This window comes from Gambusia affinis, linkage group LG13 (genome assembly GCF_019740435.1).
Source record: "Gambusia affinis linkage group LG13, SWU_Gaff_1.0, whole genome shotgun sequence".
In the NCBI taxonomy this organism is placed as follows: Eukaryota; Metazoa; Chordata; class Actinopteri; order Cyprinodontiformes; family Poeciliidae; genus Gambusia; species Gambusia affinis.
The window spans coordinates 11,707,503-11,734,587 of NC_057880.1; the positions used below are offsets into that span (position 1 = coordinate 11,707,503).

Sequence of the window (27,085 nt, forward strand, 5' to 3'; positions counted from 1 at the left end):
GGCAAATTAGCAGACTAAGACAAAACTGTACATCATGCGTTCCATCCATTGTTTGAAAGAGGCTATGCAGGGTCTCCAAGGGTGATTTTTAGAGACAAATTAAAATTCTGATTTTTGGACTATGCAAGGAAGCCAGAGAACCCTGACATTACCCACGAATGTAAAAGGACACAATATAAACAAAGTGAAGAAAGGCTTTGTTTGCTTTTGGAACCAAGCACTTTTGGTCCTAGCAACTGCACCACTGCAGCCAATCATTAAATTATTTTATCCATCTTGTTCGTTTGGTTTTTCTTGTTGTTTTAAATTGGGTCGTATGAAACCAAATGAGATTCATATGGTAGCAGAACACCATATGAATCTCAAACCTAATTTTGACACCAACAGATCTCATGAAAGCACTGTCATGGCAACAAAGGGATCGAAAGCTTGAAGTGAATAGTCAGCTTTGAGTTAGTGATTCTCCGATTTCCTCTGCTTGCCAGGTAAACAGAGCAGAACCTCTAACCACTCACAGTTTTGTGGTGAAAAGCTACATTCTCCTCTTCAGGGCAGGGGCTCAGGAAACTCTTCTGGATACCCCAGCACCATATAATTATGAAACCTATAAGCTGCAAGTACAGCAAAAAAAAACTCACCACAGACTCACTTTATCTGCTATCCCGCTTTAAAAGGGAAATATTACTTTTAAACCACTAATGTCCAGAAAGGGAGCTACCGTGAATGTTTCCAAATCAAATAATTACAACAGCTAGAACAAAAGGAACAAGATCTTAGCACTAGGTTGTTGTGTGTTCTCACCATTTTTTTCATTACTAACGATTAACCATTAAGAACTAATTAATATGAGCTGAGCAGTGAGAAGCACTATATGGAAAATGGCTCAAGGATTTTTAACCAGTCTGATAGCTTCCACAGGCCGAATATAGGCGTAACACACACATACTCTCTCTCACACACACATGCACAGCTGAAATAAGACAAATTTTCCATTTCTCTATGTGGATGGAATCCCCCATCATCTACCGCCTCAATGCAATGGAATGAATGCTGAAATAAGGTAGGGATCTTATTTCATGTTGGTGACAACTCCCATGCAGCCTCTCCACCCACAAAAAGAGAACAAAGTTGTGTCCACTTTTCACCTACTGAAACTTTTATGGGTCAGCTATGACACAGGCCTTCATAGCTCCAGACAGTTATAGAAAGGATGACCAAAGAAGCTCCATCTGACTGTAGAAGAGCGTTTAATTTTGTAATACATGTGGCTATTCTAAGACTGCATGCATGCAAGACCGTGCACATACAAACATGCAAAATCTGCACAGCTGTTCACTAAACTGCCTTCATACTTTTCCTCCTGACTCCTACGCTCATATCCCCCATGCTCAGCTGAAAATGAAGAGGCACTAACAGGTGGTCTTCATGCAATGTATTAAACAGTTCAGAAGTGAAATGTAAAAAAAAAAAAAGAAAAAAAGAAAAAAAAAGAAAAATTAGTGTCCATTGACAGAAAAGTCTCTATTAGATTTTTTGAGTAAATGTTTTAAACCTTGATTGGTTAAATACATTTATGTACTTATTCATTTTTAAGTTTCTTTCTAGATGTTGCACACGTTAAATCAAATACGGAAGTGTATTTTCTTGCTTTGCTTCTGCACAGCATTAGCTCATTCAGAAGAGATCATTTTTGATGTCTGTCATTTATTCTCCAGCTGTGCCAGAGGAGTTATACAGCAATTATCCTGCAATTACTAAAATTAGTCAGAAACACAAAATGACTACATGACAAATGCATTAATTAGTTCCACATTAAGGTGCTGTCCAGTCAGTTTGAGTGATCGCTCCTCATCACCTAAACTGCATAAACATAAATGGGGGTGGATCATGAGGTGGGAAAAGGTAAATATTTCAAACCACAAGATCATTTTCAGAAGTTTGGGATGACTGCTTTTCCTCATTTAGTTAACTGGGCAGTGGAGAGAAGAGTGATGAGAAGCTGATGTCTGACACAGATGGAAACAGACACCTGGCTCTCAGGAGAGGCCAGCAGCAGAACTGGAGCCAAGGCCAGTCAAGGATATGAGCGCATGGTTGGATAAAACTTGTCTAAGAAGTGGCACGCTTATCATCTTCAGTTAACAAAGAAACTTTACTAATGCCAGATGATGATGCAACACTTCTGATATGACTTTAAAAAAAAACATCTGTAGGGTTTTTATATATATTTTACACTGACACTGACAAATGGGCTGGTTACTGGCCTCTGGCCAGGGACATGGTGATCAGAAATGATATGTTTGTACTTTTCCAATTTTGTAAACACACTAGACCTAAGGACTAACAAGTTGCAATAACACTCTTTTAAATGGAGTTTGCTGCTGAATCGAAGTTTCAGATCAAGCCGTTTGATCACTGTAAGGTTTTGAAGACGTTTTAGAGGATAATCTGCAAATCTGAACAAATAAATAAATCAGGGGTTTTTTTCAAGCAAAAAATAAATGTTAGTTTAAACTATTTTTCCCAAAGACTTCATTGTTTTCAGATCTGTGAGTAAATTTGACACTTCTACAATAGATACACAAATTAAACACATGTGTAAACAAAATATCAGGAACAAGATTCATAAAGAAAATATGGAGAAAAAAAACAGTGCAACTTCAAATTCAAATGAACAATGTTTTAAACTGCAATATTTGTTTCAAACAAAATTCAGAAACTTAATACAAAACAAAATGTGCAAATATTGTTCAGATTAACAGAAAGCTTAAATGATGAGCTTTATATAATACTATTCATGCCACACAATAACACTGTGGCAACACCGCCATGCTGCTGTAATTTTTACATGGAGGTAGGAAATCAGAAATGCATTGTGTGTTTTTGGGGTGGAGAAAAAACTGAGGCTTTGGAGGAAAAAAGCTGAGGATGAAGTAAATGCCTGACCTGTTCTGCTTACTTCTGACCCTCAGCACAAGCTCAGAGGTGGAGTTATATATTCCTCCCGGGAGGAGACTGAGCACACAGCTCAGACTCTGTGCATTTTCTTCCAAATTCTAACCGTTAGAACTAAGGAGAAAAGTTTCTTTGAACTCTATAAGACTTTGTGCCCATTTTTAGTGCAAGCCAGCACAGCAGAGACTGGTTTTCACTGTGTATATGTCAGTATCTCTAAAAGTCTCACCCCCTTCTTCCGTATTGAGAAACCTTATGTTTGTACAAGCCTGCAGCTAACTCTTCATAGGTGGGCCTTCCAGAAAGGAATGTGTGAGATATTGGCCCTCCTCTCACATTTTTTTTTTTTTTACAGCAACTATGTATCTGTCCAGCTACATGACAATGATACAGAGACGCCTGAGGCATGACCTCAGATTTACCTCTGCAGGAGTAACCTCTAATCTCTGTGGTCAACAGGTTGACATCATTGAACTGCAAATCACGATGATAAAGCAGAGTGATTATGTACACAGAGAAAACGTGCGATGGAGGGTTTTTGTGCGAGGAGGCAATGGCACTGTACAAAACACACACAATCCCTCTAAACTCAGGAATAAGTGCCAACAGTTGAAGCAAATCTTGGCCAGACACTGACGACAGCGATGAAACATCGCTGCCAAATTAAGCTCCGAGTTGCAAATGAAAAGACTAAAACTTCACTAAAGTTTTACTTGGACAAACAAACTTCCTGAATTTTACAATTATTTCAGTTGTTTTTATGTTGGGGGGCTAATTCAACATTTGGTTCAGTTACTAGGGAAGTGCAAATAATCTAAGGAAATAGGGTTAGGGTGTATATGTGTACCAAAAAGTCTAGCCTTGCATGAAAAGTTTTAATTGGTTGAGGAATATTAAACCAGACAGAATTGTTGCAAAATGAAATAAATGCTTAAACTGTGTTATTTGTACATAATCTGAAAAAAAATATATGGTTAATATCATAATACAATAGTTCACTAAGAATGCATGCAGAGCTTAGTTGCATACTAAGACTGTTACAAGTTAAAATATAGACCAATTTGGCATTTCATCTTTTAACCTTTAAATACCAGGTCCTAAATATTTGAAGTTTTCATAGTGGCCAGTTTCCCTGAACACTGACCTCAGCACTGGAGACAATTTATACCATTTGCTTCATACATTCGATCTAAAAAGCTTAGAAAGACCTTGTTAAAATGGCATGTTTTTGGGATGTAAAAACCATGACACTAATATAATTGTTTTGGACCTTTTCCCACTTTTAATGTGACATATAGGCTGCCAGGGAAAATCACTCAGCCTATAGTGATTCTCCCTAAATTCAGTTACTTTATTTATTCATCTTACAATTTCCCTACAAACACAATCAAATATTAAATAAATGCCATTATTAAATATTTTTTAAATAATCTAGTGTTAATATGCTAATTTAGCTGCAGACTCCTTTTCACCAACAACTTTTCAAAAAACTTAAAGCAACAGAACTCCATGCATAGTCACCTTTACACTGTCATAGACTATTTATCAATAATCTGAGATCATACTGTCATATCAAAGCATGTTTTGGCAAAGTTAAAATGTAATAATTTTTTTCCCCTTATTAGTAATGTTACCATAGATTTTATAAAATATGCAAGCTGTGCTTCCTACCACAGTAAGTATGCTATATTTATTTCAATTAAAGCCAAGATTATTCCTGCTTTTCTTGCTTGTTCAGCAGCTCCCTCTGGTGTTAGATGGGTATGAAAACAACTTCTCTGGAATTATATGAGCGTTTGTCCATTGAACATTAGGTGGCAGAATCCAACAAGAATAGCATGCAAGTACTGAAGCTGGTGGGTTTATTTGCCTATGAATTGTGAATCCAACACACTGATTGGATTAAAGTTAACCTAATTTTTACGTCTTCTGACAGTGTTAACCCTGCATGGTGTGATTGGGAAAACTAGCTGTTATCTGACATTTTCACTGATTTGTAAAGCAAGCTTACAATCTCTATTTTGAATTGCACCTTACAGGAAGCATGTTCGCAGAATCACAAACAGATTTTTATACGGCAGTCCAACTGGCTCTTATGAGTAGTCATTTTAAATGGGAGAGCTCCAGCATGAGTAATTGGAGTGTATGGGTGGTATGACTTTTGCACCTCTCAGCTGAAGGTGGCCTGGACTGTCTCAGTGACTGCAGGAGGCTCCCACTTTGAAGTAGGATTAACATGCATGGCTAGTCGAGGTTAGAGGTCGTGGGCCTGGTTGTGGCTGAGAAGTCAGAATAATAAACAAGTCCTAAATTTGGAACTTTTCCTAATACATTTCCTAAATTCCTCTGAAATTAAATTTGAAAGACAAAAACGTACAAAAGAACAGAAATCTTGCAGCCAGTCTATACTGTAATTACTCCCACTCTTTGACTTTGAACTGAGCATGACTAACAACCTGACTGAGGCCTTTATCTGCCCTGAGACCTGAGCTGGCTGAATCGTATGTCACAGCTGATCTCTCTTCATTTGTTCTGGCTTCATATGTCACCCCCATGACATCATTATTAATAAAACACGGTGACTCTGGACCAGAATCAATCCATCATTTCAGACAAAATGAAGCCGTAGGATCGAGATGGGGTCAACACAAATAAAAACATTCTCGGCTGCTGAACCAGACAAACACACTCAGATATTTACAGCCCACCAGACAATGCTTGGTCTCTTAAAGCACTTTGCAAAAGTATTCACTTGTCCAAACTTCAATGAATTGTAAAACGTAAATGTGAAATAGAACAAAAATGGTACAGGATTTTAATTGTTGTTAGAAAAAAAAACGTGTTATCCATCATTGTCCTCAGCAAGAAGATAAACCTTCAGTCTGCCCAAGTTTGCCCAAGTTTAATGTACAATTTTGCTGCCTCTAGGAGGTTTCCTTGCAGCATTGCACTGTATTAAGCCCTGACCAGATTCATTGTCCCTGATGCAGAATAATGTCCTCACAGCATGACACTGCCACAAGCATGTTTCACTTTTGAGAAGATGTGTTTAGGTTTAAATGCTGTGGTAACTTTATGCCACAATTTATCGATCACTCTTATAGGCCTTTGAAGAACAGCTAAATTTATACTGGGATTAAATTTCACACAGCTGGACTCTACTAATAAGGTGTCTTCTAAAGTTGTTGGATGTTCTGAAGTTTATTTAGGCATCAATGTATCAAAGTAAAAAGAGGTTGAATACATATCCACACTACACTTCAAAGAAAATTGTAAAGCGTGCATCATTTTCCTTTCCAGCTCATGTCCTTTGCTTTGTGTTGATCTATCACGAAAAATAAAATTGAAAATGCAGTCATAGTTTGCGTTTGTAATAAAGCAAAAGGTGAAAAAATGTTCAAGGAGTACGAATACTTTTGAGATGAAGGTGATGGTGAAAAACCTGTTGTTTTTTTTTTATGTATTTCCAGTAACTCACTCTGAGGGAGGGTTGACGTCGTCTGGTCGGGTTTCAAAGAACTTAAGAACCTCTTCGCTTTCCGAAATGGAAGAAGGAAGTTTCATCAAAGCCTGTGAGTAAGCATACAAACATCTCAGTTTGACAGAGACTCAGTCAAAGATTGTTAGCCAACTGCATTTATATCCAGTGAAGCTTGATGCTTTTGAAAAAAATGCTGCCACTTTTGGCAGCACTGCTGCCCTGCATTCTTTTTGATGAGCAAAAAGGAACTAATGAACTGGTCTGAGCTAATTATTGTACTTTCCTTCACAACTGCTGATTCATTCCTCCTAACCCCGTGCACGACCCAGTTTTCCATGTTTCCTTCATACAAGTCCTATTAGCACTGCTGACAGGATATGACCACTACAGATAGAGAAGCTGCTTTCCTGTTGAGGCTGGTGGCAGGGGAGATTAAAAAAAGAGAAGCTGAGGCCTGCATTGAAGATCTGTTGGCAAATGTTTGCGTGTTTCCCAAACTCTATTTGGTGTGTGCTGTAAACAAATTAAAGAAAAAAAGGTTTTATGCAATCCTTACGTTGCAGTAGTTATCCAGATGCTTCAGTCTTTTGACAGCTACATCTCTAATGTGACTGCGACGAAACAAGACTTTACCTGAACAGAAACAGAGCAAAAGTTGTGAAATTCAAAAACAAAAAATTAGGTATACATTTTATCCCCAAAAAAGTTTTTTTTTTTTTTTACTGGCTTGTTGACAGTGAAAACAGAGCCCCCTCATTGCTATACCCTAACATTCATGGGGGGGCTGACCTCCAGCAGAATCTAAAAGATAAATTGGACCAAGCAGTTCCCTAGCAGAAACACAGCTCAGGCCATGTTGTTCCTCCAGTGTGATCAAAACAACAAGGACCATGCCTGAGCTCCGAGACTTATCTAACAAAGGATCTCTTCACTACTCTCCTCCGCTCCGGCCCACAACAACTTTATCAGATTAGACAAATCCTTCTCTGCTAACCTCCTGCTGTAGCCAGCCACAAATTGATTTGGCCTGGCTACAGCATGGTAGTTGATAAAACAATGCAGTGTGGTGGGCACAGCTGCGGACACCGTAGGAGGGCCAACAAACAGCCATTCTGAATGGAAATAGTCAGCCATTTGATTTAATAATTCATAAATGTTCCTAAATTTCATAAATGATATAGATTTGTTTAACTGAGTGATATTTTTTTAAGAATGCTTAAAAAATAGTTGATGATTATGGTTTACAGTATATAAAACCATATGACCTAGATTACCTGAAAATCCCAACGTTTTATAAGAACAATAAAAAAAGAGCTTTATGGTTTACATAAAGGTTTCCACACTGCACTTGGCTTCATTTGAATAAAGCGCTGAATCAACTTTGAGCAGCATTAACTTGATGAGCCTGTTTCTCCGCTGAGGTGAAAAGGAATTCCAATTCATTTAACAAGGTGTGTCTATGGGTGTTTAGTTTTTGCTTGGCAGTTGTAGAGGAGATCGAAGAAATGTATTACCTGGTAAGAACGGAATGATTCTCTTCTTGGGATCCTTTTGTCCTGCCTCAATCGGGAATTTGTCAAGAATTCGCATCTGCAAGAGTAAAATTACATCAATGGTTACGGAAATGTTTCACATTCTCATAAAAACACCTGAACTGTCTTTGATGCTAAAAGAAAATAGAATATAAAAGGGATATTAAAACACTACACCTCTTTGTTGTTTCTGTGTGTGAATTAAAACGTATTACTTTTTTTGCTACTGAATTAACTAACATCACTTCACTTACCCAACAGCTTACCCATAAGAAGCAAGCAAAAAATGAATAAATATTAAATTGTAATTGACAAACTGTATCAGCAAAACACACTGGTGTAGTTGTTTCTGCTCTCAGACGGGATTGAATGCTAATACCAGATTAGGGATAAAGTTGGAAGCTTGTGCATATCCTTAGGTCATGCATAAACACATCCAGTGCTGTGAAAAGCAATTGTCCCTTTTTTTTCCTTTGTTTACCTCAGTCAAACTTTTCAGATTAACTAACAAATTTGGATGTCAGACAGACACATTACAAAATGCAGTTTTCAAATTATGGAGTCTTACTAGTGACTCCACAGGAGTTTTCAAAGGCAAAAACCACTTCTGACCAAAAAGGACACAAAGGCCAATCTTATGGCATGTTGATGATACCTGGGACTTTGGGGAAAATATTCAATTGGCTTTTTGTGGGATGTGCGTTCTGAGCTAAGACTGACACACAATTTCCAAAACAGGTCATCTTAACCAACAATTAAAAAAGATGATGAAAGTGTTATGGTGTAGGTCTGTTTTACTGCTTCAGGGCCTTGATTGGCGTAATTTATGAACCCATGAATTCTGATTTCTGCCAGGAAATCCAGAGGGAGAATGTCCAGTCATCTGTTTGTGACCTTGGATTGTAAACTTGGATTATATGGCAGGAAAATTATTCTAAGTGAAATCCAGGAGAAGTATGCAAGGAGGAATATCTATTTTTCACAACACTGTACTGTCACACTCTGTCTATACCAGGGGTCTCAAACTCCAGTCCTCGAGGGCTGCATTCCTGCAACTTTTAGATGTGCCTCTGCTGCATCACACCTGAATAGAATAATTAAAGCTCTGGAGAACTGGTCTACACAAGGTGGAGGTAATTAAGCCATTTCATTCCAGTGTTTTGTACGTGTGGCACATCTAAAAACTGCAGGACTGCGGCCCTCGAGGTCTGGAGTTTGAGACCCCTGGTCTATACGCTGCAAGGTTTGTGAGGTGGATCTGCATGTTCTGCTGAGTGCAGGAAACCGCATAGAAGTGTTTCTAGTTTTCTGGCAACAAACTTGAATAATTTCATAAATACACATGAGAGACCATCTGTAGTAACAGCAGACCTGAAATCCAGATGTAGTCCTGGCTAAGATGATTTTGCCTTGCCCTGTTCCAGATGTGCTCCCTCTAACACCACAGAGTGTGGGTGTCAAACTGAATCACACTGAGCTCCAAGGAGGAGGAGACCTTAAGACTGGTTTCACTATAAACTGATTCAAAAAAGAACCAGGTGGACGAACAGAATCCAGTTGGCGGGTAAAGTTGGACCCAGCCTGTCTGGGTCTGTAGGAGTTGTTTGTAAGACTTTTCCTCAAAGGGGTGGTTTGGTTTCCCATGTTGCGGTTCTTTGTTTCCCTGGTCAACTCTAACTTTGCTAAATGTCAAAATTACTTGCAGGGCACAGCATTTCCTCCTCTGAACCGAGCAGCTAGGAGGCTTTGGGTTGTGTAAAAAATGACAGTCATCACTTTGTTTAGGGTAAAGGAGAGGGCAGGGCATAAAGAAAAGCATTGGTTAACCACACATGCAGACTAGCTACTAAGATTGAATCCTTTTGCTCCAAGAACTAAGAAGGCCAAAAGCTGACAAATGCATAAAAAACCCACCGTCTTTCTGTATGATTCAAGATAAATAACAGAGTTTTACAGAAAGGGTTCAAACTACATGTTATAACAATATTTTGCAACTTCATTGTTTTTTTCTGAATATGAAAGTTGCACACTCAGCTTCACACTTGAATGTAGCTAAACACTCGCGTAAGTCAGGAAAGTTCACATGATGTGTTCCTATTAAGAAATTAGGATGAAATCATCCTCCAGGACCTGCCTTGACAGTCTCTTGAGCCCAAGAATTTTTATGATTTAACATCAACAACTTAGAATGACAACATTTCCTACATTATATTTATTATTTATTTGGGGGATACACAATCACATGCAGTGGCTCTCAAAAGACTTCAGTCTTCCTGTTAAAATGCCATCTTATTTCCTGAAAGCAGTCAAAATTGAGATTTGGAGTAAAAATTTTGCAAGAGAGCGTGGGGAAGTAATTCTTGTTTTTTGGGTGTTTTTTATTGAAATCTTCAGGTTACATGTCACAATAAATCTGGACTAATTTTCTCCATCACAAAAAATCTGGCATTTCAAAAGAGGTTGGCACACTTTTATGGGCCACTGTGTCATAAAAAGTGTGTGTATTAAGTGGCAATTTCTCCCCAATGAAAATGTTTATGCTTAGCAGGTGCAATTGTCTTATGACGCCTCTTAGGATATTCCCTTAAAAATGGGGTGAGTTCTCCCGAAAGTGGCTTCACATAATTACTACACAAAATTCCAGAAACAGGAGAAAGCAAAGCAGGTTGTCTGAAATGATAACTGTTGACATGTTAAGCAGTTTTACTAAGCTGTGAGAACGAGAGCAGCTAAAACAAAGAAAGACTGAGAACTTCAGCAGACAAAGAAGTGCTCTGGGAGGAATCTGGGACAGGGGGAGTAAGGAGGAATGCTACAGTGGGAAAACAATCTGATTCCATCTCTGGGTTGTTATTTGACACCTACTTGATAGTCGTTTTCTTCAGAAAGGACAGTTGTAAAGGAGTTTTTTAAAAACTCTTAGATTCGCTTTGAGGGAATGACATTTTAATGGATGAAAAACTCTTTCAATCTGGAAAGACTCAGACGGAGAAAATGAACAGCGATTAGAAAGGTTTAATGACAGACATGAATTTAAAGTTCTTTGGCGCTCGGGCCCCGGCTGTGGTCATCGAGCTGTGAATTGCAATAAGCTCGGATGAGCATTCCCGATGTAGGATAGGAATGTCATCCCCCCCGGGACCCGACACTGGTGGTGGAGGTCGGAGAAGGATGCGAGCCTGAGGATCCGGGCGAGGGAAGGTGGAGGAGGGGTGGAGGAGGGTTGAGTGCGGCCGGGAAGCGGAAGACACCATGGATGGAGGTCCTTTTCAGCTGGGCCTTGGAAGGTGATTGGACGTGACGTGGCTTGGTCCAGCGTTGATAGGACGGAGGTGATGGACGGGATGCTCTGATAGGATGAGCCAGGTGGGGCTAAAGAGTCTTCCCGTTTGAATTTGCGCCTAGGCTTCATTTCAATCTGGAAAGACTCAGACGGAGAAAATGAACAGCGATTAGAAAGGTTTAATGACAGACATGAATTTAAAGTTCTTTGGCACTCGGGCCCCGGCTGTGGTCATCGAGCTGTGAATTGCAATAAGCTCGGATGAGCATTCCCGATGTAGGATAGGAATGTCATCCCCCCAAAAGGTGAGGCTGAGGCCAGGGCCGAGGCCGAGGGATAAATGTCGCAATCGGAGGGCTGAGGATGCGGTGAAGCATAAAGGGGTTTGTTATTGGTAAGTGAGACTCCGAAAGGGAAGCGTTGCGGCGTAAAATAGCGGCGTGCGGGTAGATGAGGGCTGGCTGGGGGCGGCGCTGTGCATGAAATGACTGAATGCTGGTAGATGGAGGCCAGCCGGGGATGCCGCTATGCGTGAAATGACTGAATGCTTGTAGATGGAGGCCAGCCGGGGATGCCGCTATGCGTGAAATGACTGAATGCTGGTAGATGGAGGCCAGCCGGGGAAGCCGCTATGCGTTGTTAAGGAAGAATATTTTATTAGCTAGTTTTTGGAAAAAGCTTGGCTCACTCTTCCTAATGATCCCGGGTCTTCCCGGCGGGCGCCGCATGGCGACAAGGAAAACAACAATGCGTGATGACGTCACAGAATTACAGCGTTTATTCCCATGCTAAATAGCGTATGAATTAACAAGAAAACCGCAGAGTTACAGAGATATACATTCTTTACCTAAAGAGATCCCCTTTGATCTGCTGTTTTCTAAATACTTACCGATTGAATAGTTTAGTTTTAAATCCTTAACACAAACCTGTTCAAAATTAAGAAATTTGTTCGAAATAAGAATGTTCAATATACCTTTTACACATGCTGTAAGATTAGCTGTGTTAATCACTAAAAATAATAATTTTTTCCTCAACAGCGTGAAATGACTGAATGCTGGTAGATGGAGGCCAGCCGGGGACGCCGCTATGTGTGAAATAACTGAATGCTAGTAGATGGCGGCCCGCCGGGGATGTCGCTATGCGTGAAATGACTGAATGCTGGTAGATATTGGCCAGCTGGGGGTGCCGCTGAGTGATGCTATGGCATAGTGTTGCCAATTAGAAATAATATCCCCCAAAATGAAGCTGAGGCTGGGGCCGAAGCTGAGAGTTAGAGACTGGGGAAATGAGAATAGGCCGGGAAGCTACACTAACTTGGGGTTGACGGGCTGGGACTTTAGGAAGTCAATACCAGGTGATGTTACTGATGGAAACAATATGGGCCGACGGAGAAAAACGTCTTCTCTTTCTGTCGTTCTGAGGTAGCAAGATAGAGGGAATAGATTGGGACACAAGAAGATAACTGCCTGCTACTGGAGATGAGATGCTAGAACTAGGGTTAGACATTAGATGATTTGAGCGAGATATGGGAACATCCTGGAATGGAGCTTAAGATGGGGGTGTGAAGGACAAAAGGGGCAAGATGAGCATAACATTAGCTGGATGAGAGCATGCATTTGCATGAGGTTGACCAACCACCACCAGGTAATTGCGCAGTGCTTGTGAGGCACTGAGGGAAGCTGAGAAGCTACGAGATATAATAATAAGAAGAGAATGCTGGAGATGACTACAAAGCTTTTGTCATAAGGTCGAGAGAGTACCTTGAATACTGGTGAAACGTGATCTTAAGAATTGAATGCTGTCGTATATATATTATGGTCTTACGGTTGCGAGAATGCAGGGGCTTGGAACGATGGCGGAGCATGAAGCGAAGATTGGGACAGGAAATGAGGATGAGACGCTGAGGAACTATAGGGTATAAAATTACAGTGCGAACGTGGATGACGGTTTGACGTAAATGATTTTTCCTAGTAGCTGGACTGAACAAAGTCTGGGAGAGATGGCTTATTAGCAAGGGTTTAAAAGGCGGGATGCTGGTAGATGAAGGCCAGCTGGTGAAGGGAGCGTGTTCGAATGGCAGGATGTTGGTAGATGAAGGCTGGATCTGCGATAAGCAGACGTGATTAAATTGATTAATAGCAATAGAATTGCTTGGGGTGAGTGATGACGATGAAAATAGTGGAGGTTCGGCTTGTGGGTCAAACATGATAACTTATGGCAGAGAGCTGCGATGTAGGGACGCTTTGCAGAAAAACCCCTCGGGGAAACGGGTTACAGGGTGGAACGGGTTTCGCAGAAAACTGAGGACTCGTGCTGTTGAAAATGGAGGTGGAGCAAACCGGCTGCATGGGGATTCAACGGCTGGAAAGAATGGGAAAATTAGAGAGGAAATGCGATACGGGCCTCCCGGCGACAAGAAGGTGCTGGTTCACCCCCGTGGGGGAAAGGATATTGGCTCGGAAGAGGGACTGGAACGAATGAGCGAGAGTGAAACCTGGGAAAGCTAGAGGACAGGATGGCCTGGGGATAACGTGCGAATTCAGACGATTTATTTATTTATTTATTTTGATGAGAGATGAAGCCTAGAAGTGCCAGCAGGGGCATGAGCTTGTAATGTCGGCATGCGAGGCAATTTACTGTTGGTGGAGAACGCCGAGCTATCGGGTGGCAGAGACTTAATTGAGGGGCGAAATGAATCTACGTAGTCAAACGTGGTTAACGACTTGGTAACCGCAGGCTACTGTTAACATGCTTAGGGTGCTGTAATATTATCTTGGCATGTTTCATCTGTGATTACCGGCATCTGGCAGTATTACTCAACTCAGTTGGTTACCTCGGGGAAAACTTAGCAGAGTTCTGTATGTAGGAGGGTTGAGTGCGGCCGGGAAGCGGAAGACGCCATGGATGGAGGTCCTTTTCAGCTGGGCCTTGGAAGGTGATTGGACGTGACGTGGCTTGGTCCAGCGTTGATAGGACAGCGGTGATGGACGGGATGCTCCGATAGGATGAGCCAGGTGGGGCTAAAGAGTCTTCCAGTTTGAATTTGCGCCTAGGCTTCATTTCTTCTCATATGTTTAGCAACTTTACCTCTGCTGGATTCAAATCAAGTGAAATATACTTTACTTATGCCAAAGGGAAATTAAATGTTATGTGGAAGTATCTTCAAAGTGTCACTGTGAATGGTGTTCAGTGGGCAGAAAGGATCTTTGGTAGCAGTCAGGCTTGCTAAAGACTTTTGCTGTGTGACAGTTTTATAACTGTCATGATAAGCTAACAGCTCAATATCCAGGTACAGAGAATATTCACCTGTAACATAGACAAGACTATCAGCTGTTGGCAAGCACTTCTAATCTACTTTACTTGCTTTAGCTGCTCCAATTTAAAAACGTCTGTCTGGTCGTACAGTTAGAAGACGGACAGAATGATGTTGGAATCGGTGTTGTGACCCTCGCCCGTTATGATTGATGGAAGAGACTATTTGAACTTCAACCTTGCCTCTCCACTCTTTGGTCCTACTCCATGTTTATGAAGTTTCCTTTACAACTTTTGTGGGATTTGGAGTCATAGTTTGGTACTATCTGAGCTTATGCTAATCAGGAACTCCCAATTGTAAAAAAGCACAGGTAATTTTTACGCTTACGCTTCACAGCAACTGTCAGAGAGAAAAAAGGTAAGAGCAAAAAAATTTATGACTGCACAGCATCCGAAAGCAGAGGGAATAATTGTCCAAATGTGCAACGCGTTAGCCAAAAGAATGATGAACAAAAGTCTACAAAAAGAATAAAACTGACCCGATGTAACAGAGCAACTGCCACATACAGCCATCATGAGCACAACAACTTTGTGCAACAGCAAGTTCACATGATGTACCTTTGCATTTCACCTTAATACAGATGACAAATTTTGGTCCCAAAAATGCAAACATTGTTTTACATATGGACCTAACTTTGAACAGTCACATAAAGTCAAATATTAAATCAACAGTTACAGAATTAAACATTTCCTTTCAAAAAATAAGTTTTTGTAGGACAAGAACTAAAGATGAAGAGTTAATATTCATTATCTATACTCCTCAGCTCTGGAACCAATTCCCTGAAAACCTGAGATGTGCCGAAATTGCTGGTTCCTTTACTGGCAACATTACTGTTGCAGTCTTCCCTCTAAATGTAATGGCTTTGGCAGCAAGAATAGAATTTATTTTTCAATAATTTCCAGACATATATCTAATTTAAATAAACATTTTATGACTTCTTTCTGTTTCTTCTTTTTATGTGGAACCAGAATTTTCCTGTAATCATTTTTGATGTACATATTTCCTGTTTTCCTCAAGAGCACTTAATTGTGTTTGAAAGATGAAACACAAACATACTTCCATTGCCGTTATGTAAATGTTTAAAACACAAGTTAAGTTAAAAACTTAACTTGTGACTAGTATGTAGGTCAGACAAATCATAATGCAGACAGAATAAAGCTGATCCTGTTCCAGTTTCTTCCAAAAAATAATGACGACTAAGGGCTTTTAGAAAAGGTCTCTGTCCAAAAGGAAACCAGGCCAGCATGCACACTCCCCATGTGGAAAGCCCTTAAGCTTGACGAACTGACCAGTGCAGTCCCGCTTACATCAAACTTGCAGGTCATAAAATCTTTCCTTTGCACATGTAAAAGCTTATTTGCACAACACTGCAAAACATATTTAATGAGCAACTGGATATCTTGTCCAATGGAAATATCCTGGGTGTCTTGTTTGCATTTCCTCTGCAGAAAAGGTTTGCTTGTTTAGGAACAAGAAGGACACTGTGTCAGTCATTTTGTGACGACAGCTACTCATTGTTGCTCTTCAACAAATGATTTACATTGCCAGATGAACACACATCTATACCAGGAAACCACAGATGTGACCAATGATTACGCAGACAGGAGAGATCCTCTGTTGTAGTCTCATTGAGCAGCTGAATTTTCCAGGCTATTGCTAAGGGACCGGAGAACAAAAGGTTTCCTGCAAGCAAAAGTCTACAGGAGTCACAGCGCTCTGGAATTCAGTCTGGAAGAAGGGGTTATCAGACAGAACCCAGAAACATGCAGGAATTGTGTGTTTTTCTAGATTTAAACCTCTCTTACATTTGAACTTTAATGTAGGCCTCATTGAAGTTTAAATGCATTATCTCCCCAACAAACAAGCTGTATCATGCGTTAATCTAAGTATTTCAGATATATCCTCTGGAGCAGGGGTGGGCACTCCTGGTCCTCGAGGGCCAGTGTCCTACAACTCTTAGATGTCTCCCTGGTCCAACACAGCTGAATCCAATAGTGGTATCACCTCCCAAGTGCAGTCAGGCTCTCCAGAGTCCTGCTAATGACCTCATTATTTGACTCAGGTGTGTTGAAGTAGAGATGCATCTAAAAGTTGCAGGACACCGGCCCTCGAGGACCAGGAGTGCCCACCCCTGCTCTGGAGGGATTTTGATCGACTTTTCGTGGAGACTTTGCCGCATTATGCATTCTGACAGAGCTCATGTTTTTTCCTGTATCTGCTCTCTGGGTTTCCCCTCTTGTCTTGGTTTTAAGCAGTCATCCTAAAATAGATTTTTCACAAAAGCAAAGCATCTGCATCAGCAGAGCAGAAAGCAGGGGTCTTAAGATCACACAGACTTTATTGAGTATAATTAGCAACACTAAATGAGGAAATATCAAATAAACAGAAAATATCAAGTATTCTATAAATGTGAATTAAAGCCGTGAAAGACTTTTTTTTTTTTTTTGCAAGTGTGTGGCTTACCTGAAGGTCAAAAAACTTGCTATATCTTCGGTAGATGACATGGGAACTGGAGTCTGAGTAAGTCACTTTGATAAGATAGACCTACAGAAGAAAGAGTAGACAAAAAGCCTGGTTAGGAACACTTAGCAAAGGACACAAGGCACCACTTTATCCCTCCTGACTTAACTTCCAAGGTTCTCAGAGGTCAAATAAACTAATTAAATCTCTCCTTTTTGATCACACTTCAGACAGCTATAAGGGAGTTAACAAAAAACAACAGATTTCAAGTATTAACTCTATGAATTCTTAAATAATGGTTTACGCTCAAGTCAGTGTTGTTGAGAAAGGGTGATTTATAACTGTTTACAATATAGCTCAATAGTTGGCTTCATAGCGGCCACTGTTAAAGATCACTCCCTTTGTATCAAAAGCCTATAAAAAGAGTGACTGTGACCACAAATAAGTGATTAAGAAAATTAACTACAGGTGGAGAAACTAAACAAAGGTTATGCTAGAATAACCTGATGTGTGAAAGGCAGAACTTTACTTTCTGTTTCTGAAAAACAGAAAGTAAAGTTCGTGTTAATGGCTACTTAACTGATTAAAGGCTTAATAAAAGAATGTAAAACAGTGAAGAAGTGAAGACAAGCCTTACATCCTCCACTTGTCATGAAATCACTTGTCAGCAAACAAATATCAAGCAGCAGGAAGTGTAAACACACCTTAGTGGAGTGGTCGGAGGAGATCAGGAAATTAATGATAAATTTGTGGGCCTCCTTCTTCGTGCTGCATGTAATGTTGAAAAGTTAAGAGTTTTAAAGTATCTGAAACATTTAAATATGGTCAACTGGCCAGGCGTCAATATTAATGGATGAGTAGTTTAGGGAAGATGTGATGAAATATTAAGACACTATTATGAAACTAACAAAGGCGAATTGTGAATTATTTTGCTTCATAATATATATACATAATGTGAATGTCCAAATGTATATTAGTGATATGATTTATGCATTAAAAAAGGTTTTATTTAAAAACAAAACTTTTTAAATTTCTGTATGTATATAGTTTATTAATACATATTATTAATACAGATAATGATTGAAATTTTTGTGCTAATGTGCATAACTATCTTATCTAGTGGATACCTACCAAAACCTATCTCACATGTCAATAAAGGAACCCAGAGGTAATGCCTCTTTTTAAAACCTGACCAATTTTAGAAGGATTGTTCCTGTTTATAAATGTCCTGAAAATAAAAACATTGCCAGATGTCTGTGATGCAATGAAGTTTAATTTGGGGAGACACTTTTTGCCAACTGAAGCAAATCATCAAACCACATTACAAAGATATTTCTGCTTTGAAAGATCATGTTAGTCAAATATTCTAACAGCACCATTCATCAAGTTTAATCTCCTTCTCCAAGGTTTGCTTAAGCTGCTTGAACTGCAACGGACACTAGATTATCAGTGTTTTGAGGGAATCTCTGGTAACCGAGAACTGAATTTTGCATGGCCTTGAGCACTAATAATGCAAAACAAAAACACAATCTATAGCAGTCACATCTTCTATTGCCATATAAAGGAGTGCAGGCAACAAAATACACAATCACATGCTGAAATAGATCATACCCACACTCAATAAAATTAACAATTTTAGATTTATGGCCTGTCTGGTTGGCTTCATTGTTGTTTCTTAAATGACACTATATAGAGTGGCAAGAAAGCAAAAAAGCAACAAATACAATCAGTATCCAAGCAGTATCTTTCTTTTCACCCACATTTCCTCATACCCCAGCTTAGGAGTAACTTTATAACCTGTCTATTTGAAAAGGCTGAATGGTAGACTTGGTAACTTTGTTCTTTTAAATGGCAATCTCATTTAGCAGTAAATTTATTTCAATAATTCAATTCAAAAGCTGAAACTTTTATATGTGTCTGGTGATATTTCTGTACTCAAAATGTTTTTTTTAAGATTTGTGTAATACTCTAACCTTCTGGGAAACTGAATTTTGAGTTTTTAGCAGCAAACCATAAATGTCAACTGTAATAAAAATGAGCATGTTTTACCTTTTCAATGAAATTTCTGAAATGAATACATTTTTCAATGATATTTCAACTTGATAAGATGTCCAGTATCCCATGATTAATTTAGCAAAATATCAAAGTTGTGTTGTATATTAAATGGATAAATCATTAGTCAATGTACCACTCAAACAGAGGAGCTTACTGTTAAAGACAAAAAGCATAACATGACTATAAAAAAAAACATGTTCAACCTTTGTCTCGCTATTGCTGTCTATCAATGCACATGGGATCAATGAAATACTCTACTTACAACCATAGTGTTTCAGAAGTTAGCTCTTTTACATGTGGTCTCAAGCTGTTGTGTAAACATTGTATTACATAAAGACAGAGACCAAAGCAAGTTTTCTATCAGCACTCTATTGAGAGAGAAGCAGCCTGGCCGATTAGTGCGAGGATGAATGAATGTACATCAAGATAGAACCTTAAAATCTCAAGTGTATTAAATATACGAGACATTTGATTAATTTGGATCAAAACAAAAGTTATCTGCAAAGTGTGGCTGAAACAGGAAAGAGTTATTTCTTTCTGCTAAACTAAACCTGAAATGTTATTTTTCAGGTTTAGTTTAGTACGTAGAAATCTTGTAAATAAGATTTCTAGAAAATTCCTAGGAAGTTAATTTTCTAGAAGTTAATCTTGTAAATAAGATTTCTACGTACATCGCCACTGCCATTTTGCAGCTCCTGTGCCACATGTTCCTGGAAGGAAGTGACAATTTACCAGTGGGGACAAAAACAAAGAGCTGCTTCTTTCCTCTGTCAAACCGGATATGCATTTCCAGTTGCTTAGCTCATATATGATGAGACCTTTTTGTCTTTGCCCTCCTCCTTCCTCACGGGGATTTCCAAGTCAAACCTTCCATCTGGCTCTATCTCTCCTGAGAGCAAGTCTCTGCCCTATGTTTAGCAGCCTTGGGGAGGAATTCTCAGCAGGAGATGGATGATGGAATTGATTTAAACTCTCAGGTTAATCATTTCAATTGAACCTGATGGACACATTGATTTTTCAAATCCCAACGGAGAAGTTCTCAGGGTTCACTGTGTTGAACTACTTTAAGCAGTAGCATAACAACAGTGGACTGTAACAAGAGCGTTAACAGAGAGAAGTACAAGCTATTTCAGTATCATTTTTGCCAGAACACTGAAAGTGTTTCCCTACCTTTATAAAAACACTCAATATATTTAGTTAGAAAACGACACTGATTACGGGAAAAGAAAAAAAAAAACTAAATTTAAAACCTGACCTCAATATCATACTCTGCAGATGGTAGTTCCACTTGGTAGTGGCTTTCTGTAGTTTTCTGAGAGGAGCCTGATTGAGCCCCAAGAAGCTAAGTCTTGACCACCAGGTGCACCACACACACACCGTTTTGTGGAGTCTAAAACCAACTTAAATTTTTGAGTCAGCCTTTGTCTAATCTCTTCCCTGAACCCAATTTACCATGGGTGACGCCATCTAGAAGTTGAAGCCACCAGGCTACAGCACCCCCAGGATAACAGAACTACTGAAGCCCCCTGTGGTTTTTTATATACAAAATCATCTCTGAGCTTTAAGAATGGTCCATCCATCCATTAGTCTCAAGAAAGGATGGAAGGACCATTACATAATCCATCCATCCTTTGTCTTTTTTGTTTATTTACTATACTGATGGACTTAAAAAAAATATTTGCAATACAAGATCTTACATGGAAAAAGTTACATTATATATTACTATCCTGTTAGTGGGTTCAGACCTGATCAGTGGGAATTTTTTGTAACATATGATCGTTGTGTTATGGGATTACTGAGTTAGACGTTCTTATTGAATTCTTGAGCTATGAGATTAACTGTAAACTATTTGATTTTTTACTGCAATACTTTATGTTAAGCCAAATGAAGATGAAGGTATTGTAGAGAACTGAAACAACTATTATAAGAGGATAAAGCAGAAATCAATTGTGTACCTACTACTCCTCCTGCTCTACAAGTTTAATAACTGGTAGAGCAAGTTTATCTAGAGATAAAGTTGAATACATAAAGGCCGCCTTATCAAACTTTACCTGTCAGTCATACACTCAAGTTGGGTGAGAATCTTCGAATGTGTGGCTGAATCAGGGAAGCGTTGCATCTTTCTCCTTTATTGAATAAAGTCGTCATTTCATCCGACACTCACCATCTACCAACATGGTCAGGTAATTGCAGCAAAATTAGTTTCCACATTTATGGGCTGTGCTTAGTTTTTGTGTTATTTTGATCACTTGAATGTTTCTGATCAGTTAATGGGTTATATGTTTGTAAAATGTTTTGTAAAGTACATTTCTGCTAATAACTGGATGTTTGAGGTTAGATTGCCTTTCACAATAATCAGGAGGCATGTCCCATTTTTCTAGTCATGTTTTCTCTTGTCTTTATAGTTTTTTATTTTTCTTCTCTATCTTTATTTAAAACTATGTTTGAAAGTAAAGACACAGTTATTGATTTCACCTTTATGTGAAAATAAAAAGGCTAAAAACCTTTTGAAATGTTGACTTGCCATTCATTATAAAATAAGTTATTTTATCCTAAATGTCATTATGATATTAAGACTTTTTCTGACAAAACTAAAAATGTTATGGTATAACTATTAAACTGTATAAAAAATCTGTATCTTAATAGTTTTTTTCAACTGCAAAAGCAGAACTGTCAGCTTTCACCTACTCTCTTAAAGAGTACACAAACAGAATATGTGAACCTTACTTTAAGCCTTTTGTTGTTGTTTGTTAGCCTTAATACTAACAAAATTCAGAATTATTCTGTTTTCTTAGCATCAAGACCACAAAAAAAGTAATCTAGTGACATTATAGAGATCTTCCTTTCTACTTAGCACTTAAAACTTACGTTTTGCTTATAAACATTTCAAAAAAATCTCTCTGCTTTCATTTGAACCGCAGTTTTTGCTGAGTCATGTTGTCCTTTCTCATTAAACTGTTATGAAATGAAGAAATCATTACAACCATGAAACATTAATCTTCCCATAAGATTTATTAAATGGGCTGGGGTTTTTGTACATTTGTTTCACGGTGTGTGTTGATTTTCGTTTCACTTCCTTTTTATTTTTGTCCATTAAAAGTCTGAAACTTCACATTTTCATATAATGTAAATCTAAATTTTAACTTCTAAATCTGACAAGTTTAAAAAATAATATAAAACGTGAAAATACATCTCCCTTTATTCCAGGAACTTAGCAAATAGAACAAATTTTCCTAACCCTACCAGCCCTAACACAGGAATGCTTACTCTGAAATGATGCCAAATAATGAGAAGAAAAAGATCCCATTTCCCTTGTTATAAGGTTTATGTGAATATTTGTTTATAGCTTACTTTATACCATTTTACCCTTTTCACCTCAATAAAATTGCAGTCTCCCATAGGATTTTAGAGTTAAGTGAGTCTCTTGTTTTATCACCTCCCTGTCAGTTTGTTTTATTTTGTCTTAAGTCTTAGAAGAGAAGTACAGTCAGTAGCCAAACTTTTCTTCAAATCTAGTCAAAAGGCTAAAAGTCACCCAAACCTTTTTTATAAGCATATTAATGTAAATTCCCATTGCACAGATCACTTATTGGTCAAAAGTGACAGTGTTAGGTCGACTGTGTAATAAGCATCTATTAGGAGAGAATCTGTTCCTTAATTCCACTATAAAACAAGGCAGTAGAAACAATACAATGGAAGTACTTACACAAGATATAGATAAGTTGTCATTCTAAGCTGTATTTCTTTATGTTTCTCTGATTTCAGTATTTTGAGAGTGATTGGCATCTGTGCCACGATTTCATTACTGATGGTGGCCCTTCTGGAACTTCTTTATTTCAATGAGTCACAAAACATCTCAACACCTCAATCTAGTCACAACCACGACTGGACAGCTGCATTTTTAGAAGAAGAAGGTCACAATGCCTCAGACAAAACTTCCCCATCGTCAAATTGGCAATTGGAAAGGACCACACCAAGATGTGAACGAAACACAATGGTTGAAAATATCCCTGGCTTTCATTCCTTTTCCCATATGATTCAAGACTTTCTTTACTATCGTCACTGTCGTAGCTTCCCCATGATTCTGGACCTTCCTAACAAATGTAGAAGAGGTGATGAGCCTGAGGACGTCTTTCTTTTGCTTGTTATTAAAAGTTCCCCAAAGAACTATGAGCAGAGAGAGGTTCTGCGCAAGACCTGGGCTGAAGAGAGGTCGTATAAGGGAAAGGCGATTCGAAGAGTCTTTATTATTGGAACTGACGGTTCAGGTTTAGAGGAGGAGAAGTGGAACAAATTAGTCATGCGGGAGCACCAACATTACAATGACATCCTCCAATGGGATTTTAAGGATTCCTTTTTCAACCTCACTTTGAAGCAGATACTCTTCCTTGAGTGGATGGACAGACGTTGTCCACAGGCTCAATTTCTACTGAATGGTGATGATGATGTTTTTGCCCACACTGACAACATGGTTGAATATCTTCAAAGTCTTAAAGATAATAATGGAAATAAGCACTTTTTTACTGGCCATGTGTTGAAAAATGCGTATCCTAAAAGAAGCCCAGGCGATAAGTACTTTGTTCCGCTACATGTGTATGAAAAAGATATTTACCCACCCTACTGTGGAGGTGCAGGATACCTTCTGTCAGGCTATACAGCTTTGGTCATTTACAAAATATCTCCATTGGTCGAAATTCTTCCTATAGATGATGTTTACATGGGAATGTGTTTGGCTGAAATGAAACTTAAACCTGACTCTCACATGGGAGTGAAAACACTATATTGGCATGTTCCCTCCAGAAAGGTTGATAAATATGACCCCTGTTACCTTAAGGAATTACTTTTGCTTCACAAATTCTCGCCCACTGACCTATATTTCTTGTGGAAAGAAGTACACGACCCAAAACTCTCATGTAGCGATAAAATATGAAAAACAGTTCAGCCAAAATAAACTCAAATGAACTGTCTGAACAAGAATCTGGGTCAAAAAAAAAGATTTAAGTAATTGGTTAGTTAGGCAGGTAGTAACACATTATAGCCTGTTATTTTGACCATAGTGAGAAAGCTAGGTACTTGTAGTAGTTATTTAGTAAGTAAGCAAGCTACCAATACTAATAAACTTATTTTTGCAGCATATCACTTGTAGGGCAGGGGCTTTAATGCTTTGATTCTAGATTTGATTAGTTAATTACAAAAAAAAAACACACTGTAAAAAATAAAAGTGAAATCTGAACATATGCTATGTGAACTAGTGTTTAAATGAGCATCGGATTTCTGAGTGCAAGTAAACACAACGTAATAATCTGTGAGCTAAGTTGCTGGGGGAGCGGATTTAGTAGTATCAATATATAGCTTAATAAAACCGCTTTACAATGTTGTCTATGAAATTCTATAGTTTTTTATTATTGTTTCACCTCTTTCCCTCCTGTTGGAATGTTTCATTAGTCAATGTAACTCATAGTCTAACTGTAAAAGAAATGCTACCTGTTAATTCTCATGGAACCTGTTTTTATATTTGTTACATGTCTTGAGATAATAATTGTTTCTTGTAAATTTAATTTGGGATTTACATTTTTTTGTAATCAAATGAAAGATATTAAAGGTTCTTTACTACCATAACTCCTACAAAATGCCTTCTGAAGTCACATAAGTTAATGAATAAAGTGCACCTTGTATGATTTAATATTAGTTTAAATGGAGTTGTCAGGACTCAAGAGTTAGTCATTGAATTAACAACATCATGATGATCAAGAATTGCGCCACATAAGGTCAAGGATAATTTTGTTAACAGGTTTAAAGCAGAGTTAGGTTATAAAACAATATTCCATGCTTTGAATATTTGCTGGACCACATGAACTGGAGACAAAAACTGAAAACAACTGCAGATCTACCAAGACAAGCTTGGGCCAGGTGATACTTTACTTTATTAAAGTATCTGCAAAACACGATGTGTGACAAGACATGACACATCAGCATCTGCGTCGGAATGTGGTTGGATCACATTTACACCAAAACTAAATCACTCTAAAAAATATTTTGCCACATATACAAAGACCATGTCCTCCACATGGACGAAGGAACCAGAGAAGGAAATGAAGCAAGAACAGGATGAGGTGAAGAGAAAATAGGAAGAGGAGAAGAACAAAGAGCAAGCCACTGAGGGTGATGAAGACGACGATGACGACGACGAGGTGGAAGAGGACGAAGATGATGATGATGATGCAAAGGACGAGACTCTTACAGAAAATGAAGAAGAGTCAAAGCCCAAAGATGAGCTTTGAGACAGTGTAGCTAAAACAGATTTATCTTTTTTTTTGTCCTCCACATGGTCTTTGTACTGTTGATTTGGTCCACACCCAAAGTCAGATTACTGTGTTCATATCATGTTCATTACTGTTTTCATATACAAATTAATCACAAAAAGGAATTTATTCTGCCTTTTCTTTTTATTAAGTAATTTTAGGTAAAGTAAAGTAATTTTATTTATATAGCAAATTTTCATCAGCAAGGCAATACAAATAGCTTTTTATAAAATAATCCAGTACCCATGATGATTTGCAAAGGTTCAACATTAATTATATATATTGACATACTGGTAATTTTTAGTTAGCATCAAGATATGATTGAAGCAAATCCATTAACGTTAATAAACATGTAATATTTTTTTAGAATATTTCTGTTTAATTTACTTGTCAAGTGTTATTACTGTATTTATGTAGAAACCTATTTTATACATTGTATTAAAATCTGATTGTTTACAAAATGTCAGACGTCGGTGAAACCCCATGACAAAAATCATATAAATCCCAGTGTTTTGTCAACTGAAAATAAGTTCAGTACAGCATGAACAGAACGACATCACAATCCAAGGAATAGATATCACGGATACTAAAATCAGCAGTGATGAAGTAGCAACGCAGCTGAGAGGAGGAGAAAACAACTTACATAGTGTTTGGAGGGGTTCCTTCTCTTCTGCACGTCCACGACGTTAACGTCAAGGACAGTGCGGAACTGCATCTTCTCAACAGACCGAACGGGCCTTTATTTAAAGGGAAAACAACTACAAACTGCAAAGGCGAAGATATTTGCCCATGAAACCCCGAAGAGGGAGCTATAAAGAGGCAAAAGTCCTAACTTGTGCAAACAGTAAAGCAAACTTAAGCGAAGGAAATTAGCGCGATCCACGGTCAGGTTCTGGGTGCCCCCATGTACTGAGGATGTAAAGCGGTCTTTGTGAAACAATGCAACGCAATAAAACTAGCGAGTGATCACACTTCTCCACCCTGAAAGAGGGGCTGCACCGCCGCTGCCCGGAGCCAAAGAGGGCAGTCAGAGCGTATGGGGCGGACCCAGTTCAGCTGGCTGGACACACTTCACAGGACTCTTCAGGAAGGAGGTCAGCCTGGCTGGGACTACCGCTTCTTTGTTCCGTGGAGGGCAAGCTTTACGTGAACAGGGATTCCTTCACTTTTGTCGTTAGTTTTCACAATACTGCTTAGTTGAAATTCTGTCAAATTCTGCATTATGCTTTACTCACTGGTTTATCGTTATTATTGTAATAATGATACAGCAATAATGCATCAATATTACTGATACATTATTATTGTTATTAATAATGTGTCATTGTTACTAAAAATGATTTAAAATGATTTGGTTTGGTCCGCTTAACTGGTCCCTTAAGTGAAATTAAACTTGTCATGTTAGAATGACCAAAATTATTTTCATTTGTTCAATGTAAGAATATTGAGAGGGATTTATTTAATTACTTTAAAAAAAATAATCTGAGTCATATTCTTTGTACTTAGCAGAATACGTGTTCAAACTCAGTGATGGCATAGTTACTTTGAAAAAGTTACTTTAATCGAATTACTCCTTGAAAAAGTAACTTAGTTAATTACTGATTACTTGATTCGGAAAGTAACTATGTTACATTAAAAGTAACGTTCAAGTTACTTTCAGCAGCTGTTGACAATGTTCCACCAGCTGTGAGAATTACATTGAGGTTT

The 27,085-nt window shown here is 38.5% G+C and overlaps 2 protein-coding genes across 2 annotated transcripts; one reads left to right on the forward strand and one right to left on the reverse strand.

Annotated features, from left to right (window-relative positions):
• Positions 1-1,532: 1,532 nt before the first annotated feature.
• On the reverse strand, positions 1,533-26,442 carry LOC122842548 (SH3 and PX domain-containing protein 2A-like). The gene is made up of 5 exons (XM_044136529.1): positions 26,025-26,442; positions 17,028-17,108; positions 7,951-8,026; positions 6,993-7,069; positions 1,533-6,525 (listed from the first exon to the last, which is right to left on the reverse strand). Exons 1-5 carry the CDS (start codon positions 26,094-26,096, stop codon positions 6,430-6,432), a joined length of 402 nt encoding a protein of 133 aa, XP_043992464.1. The 5' UTR covers positions 26,097-26,442; the 3' UTR covers positions 1,533-6,429.
• LOC122842547 (N-acetyllactosaminide beta-1,3-N-acetylglucosaminyltransferase 3-like) lies at positions 21,051-24,682 on the forward strand. The gene is made up of 2 exons (XM_044136528.1): positions 21,051-21,262; positions 22,845-24,682. The coding sequence occupies exons 1-2, from the start codon at positions 21,255-21,257 to the stop codon at positions 24,007-24,009; spliced, it is 1,173 nt and encodes a 390-aa protein (XP_043992463.1). The 5' UTR covers positions 21,051-21,254; the 3' UTR covers positions 24,010-24,682.
• Positions 26,443-27,085: the final 643 nt, after the last annotated feature.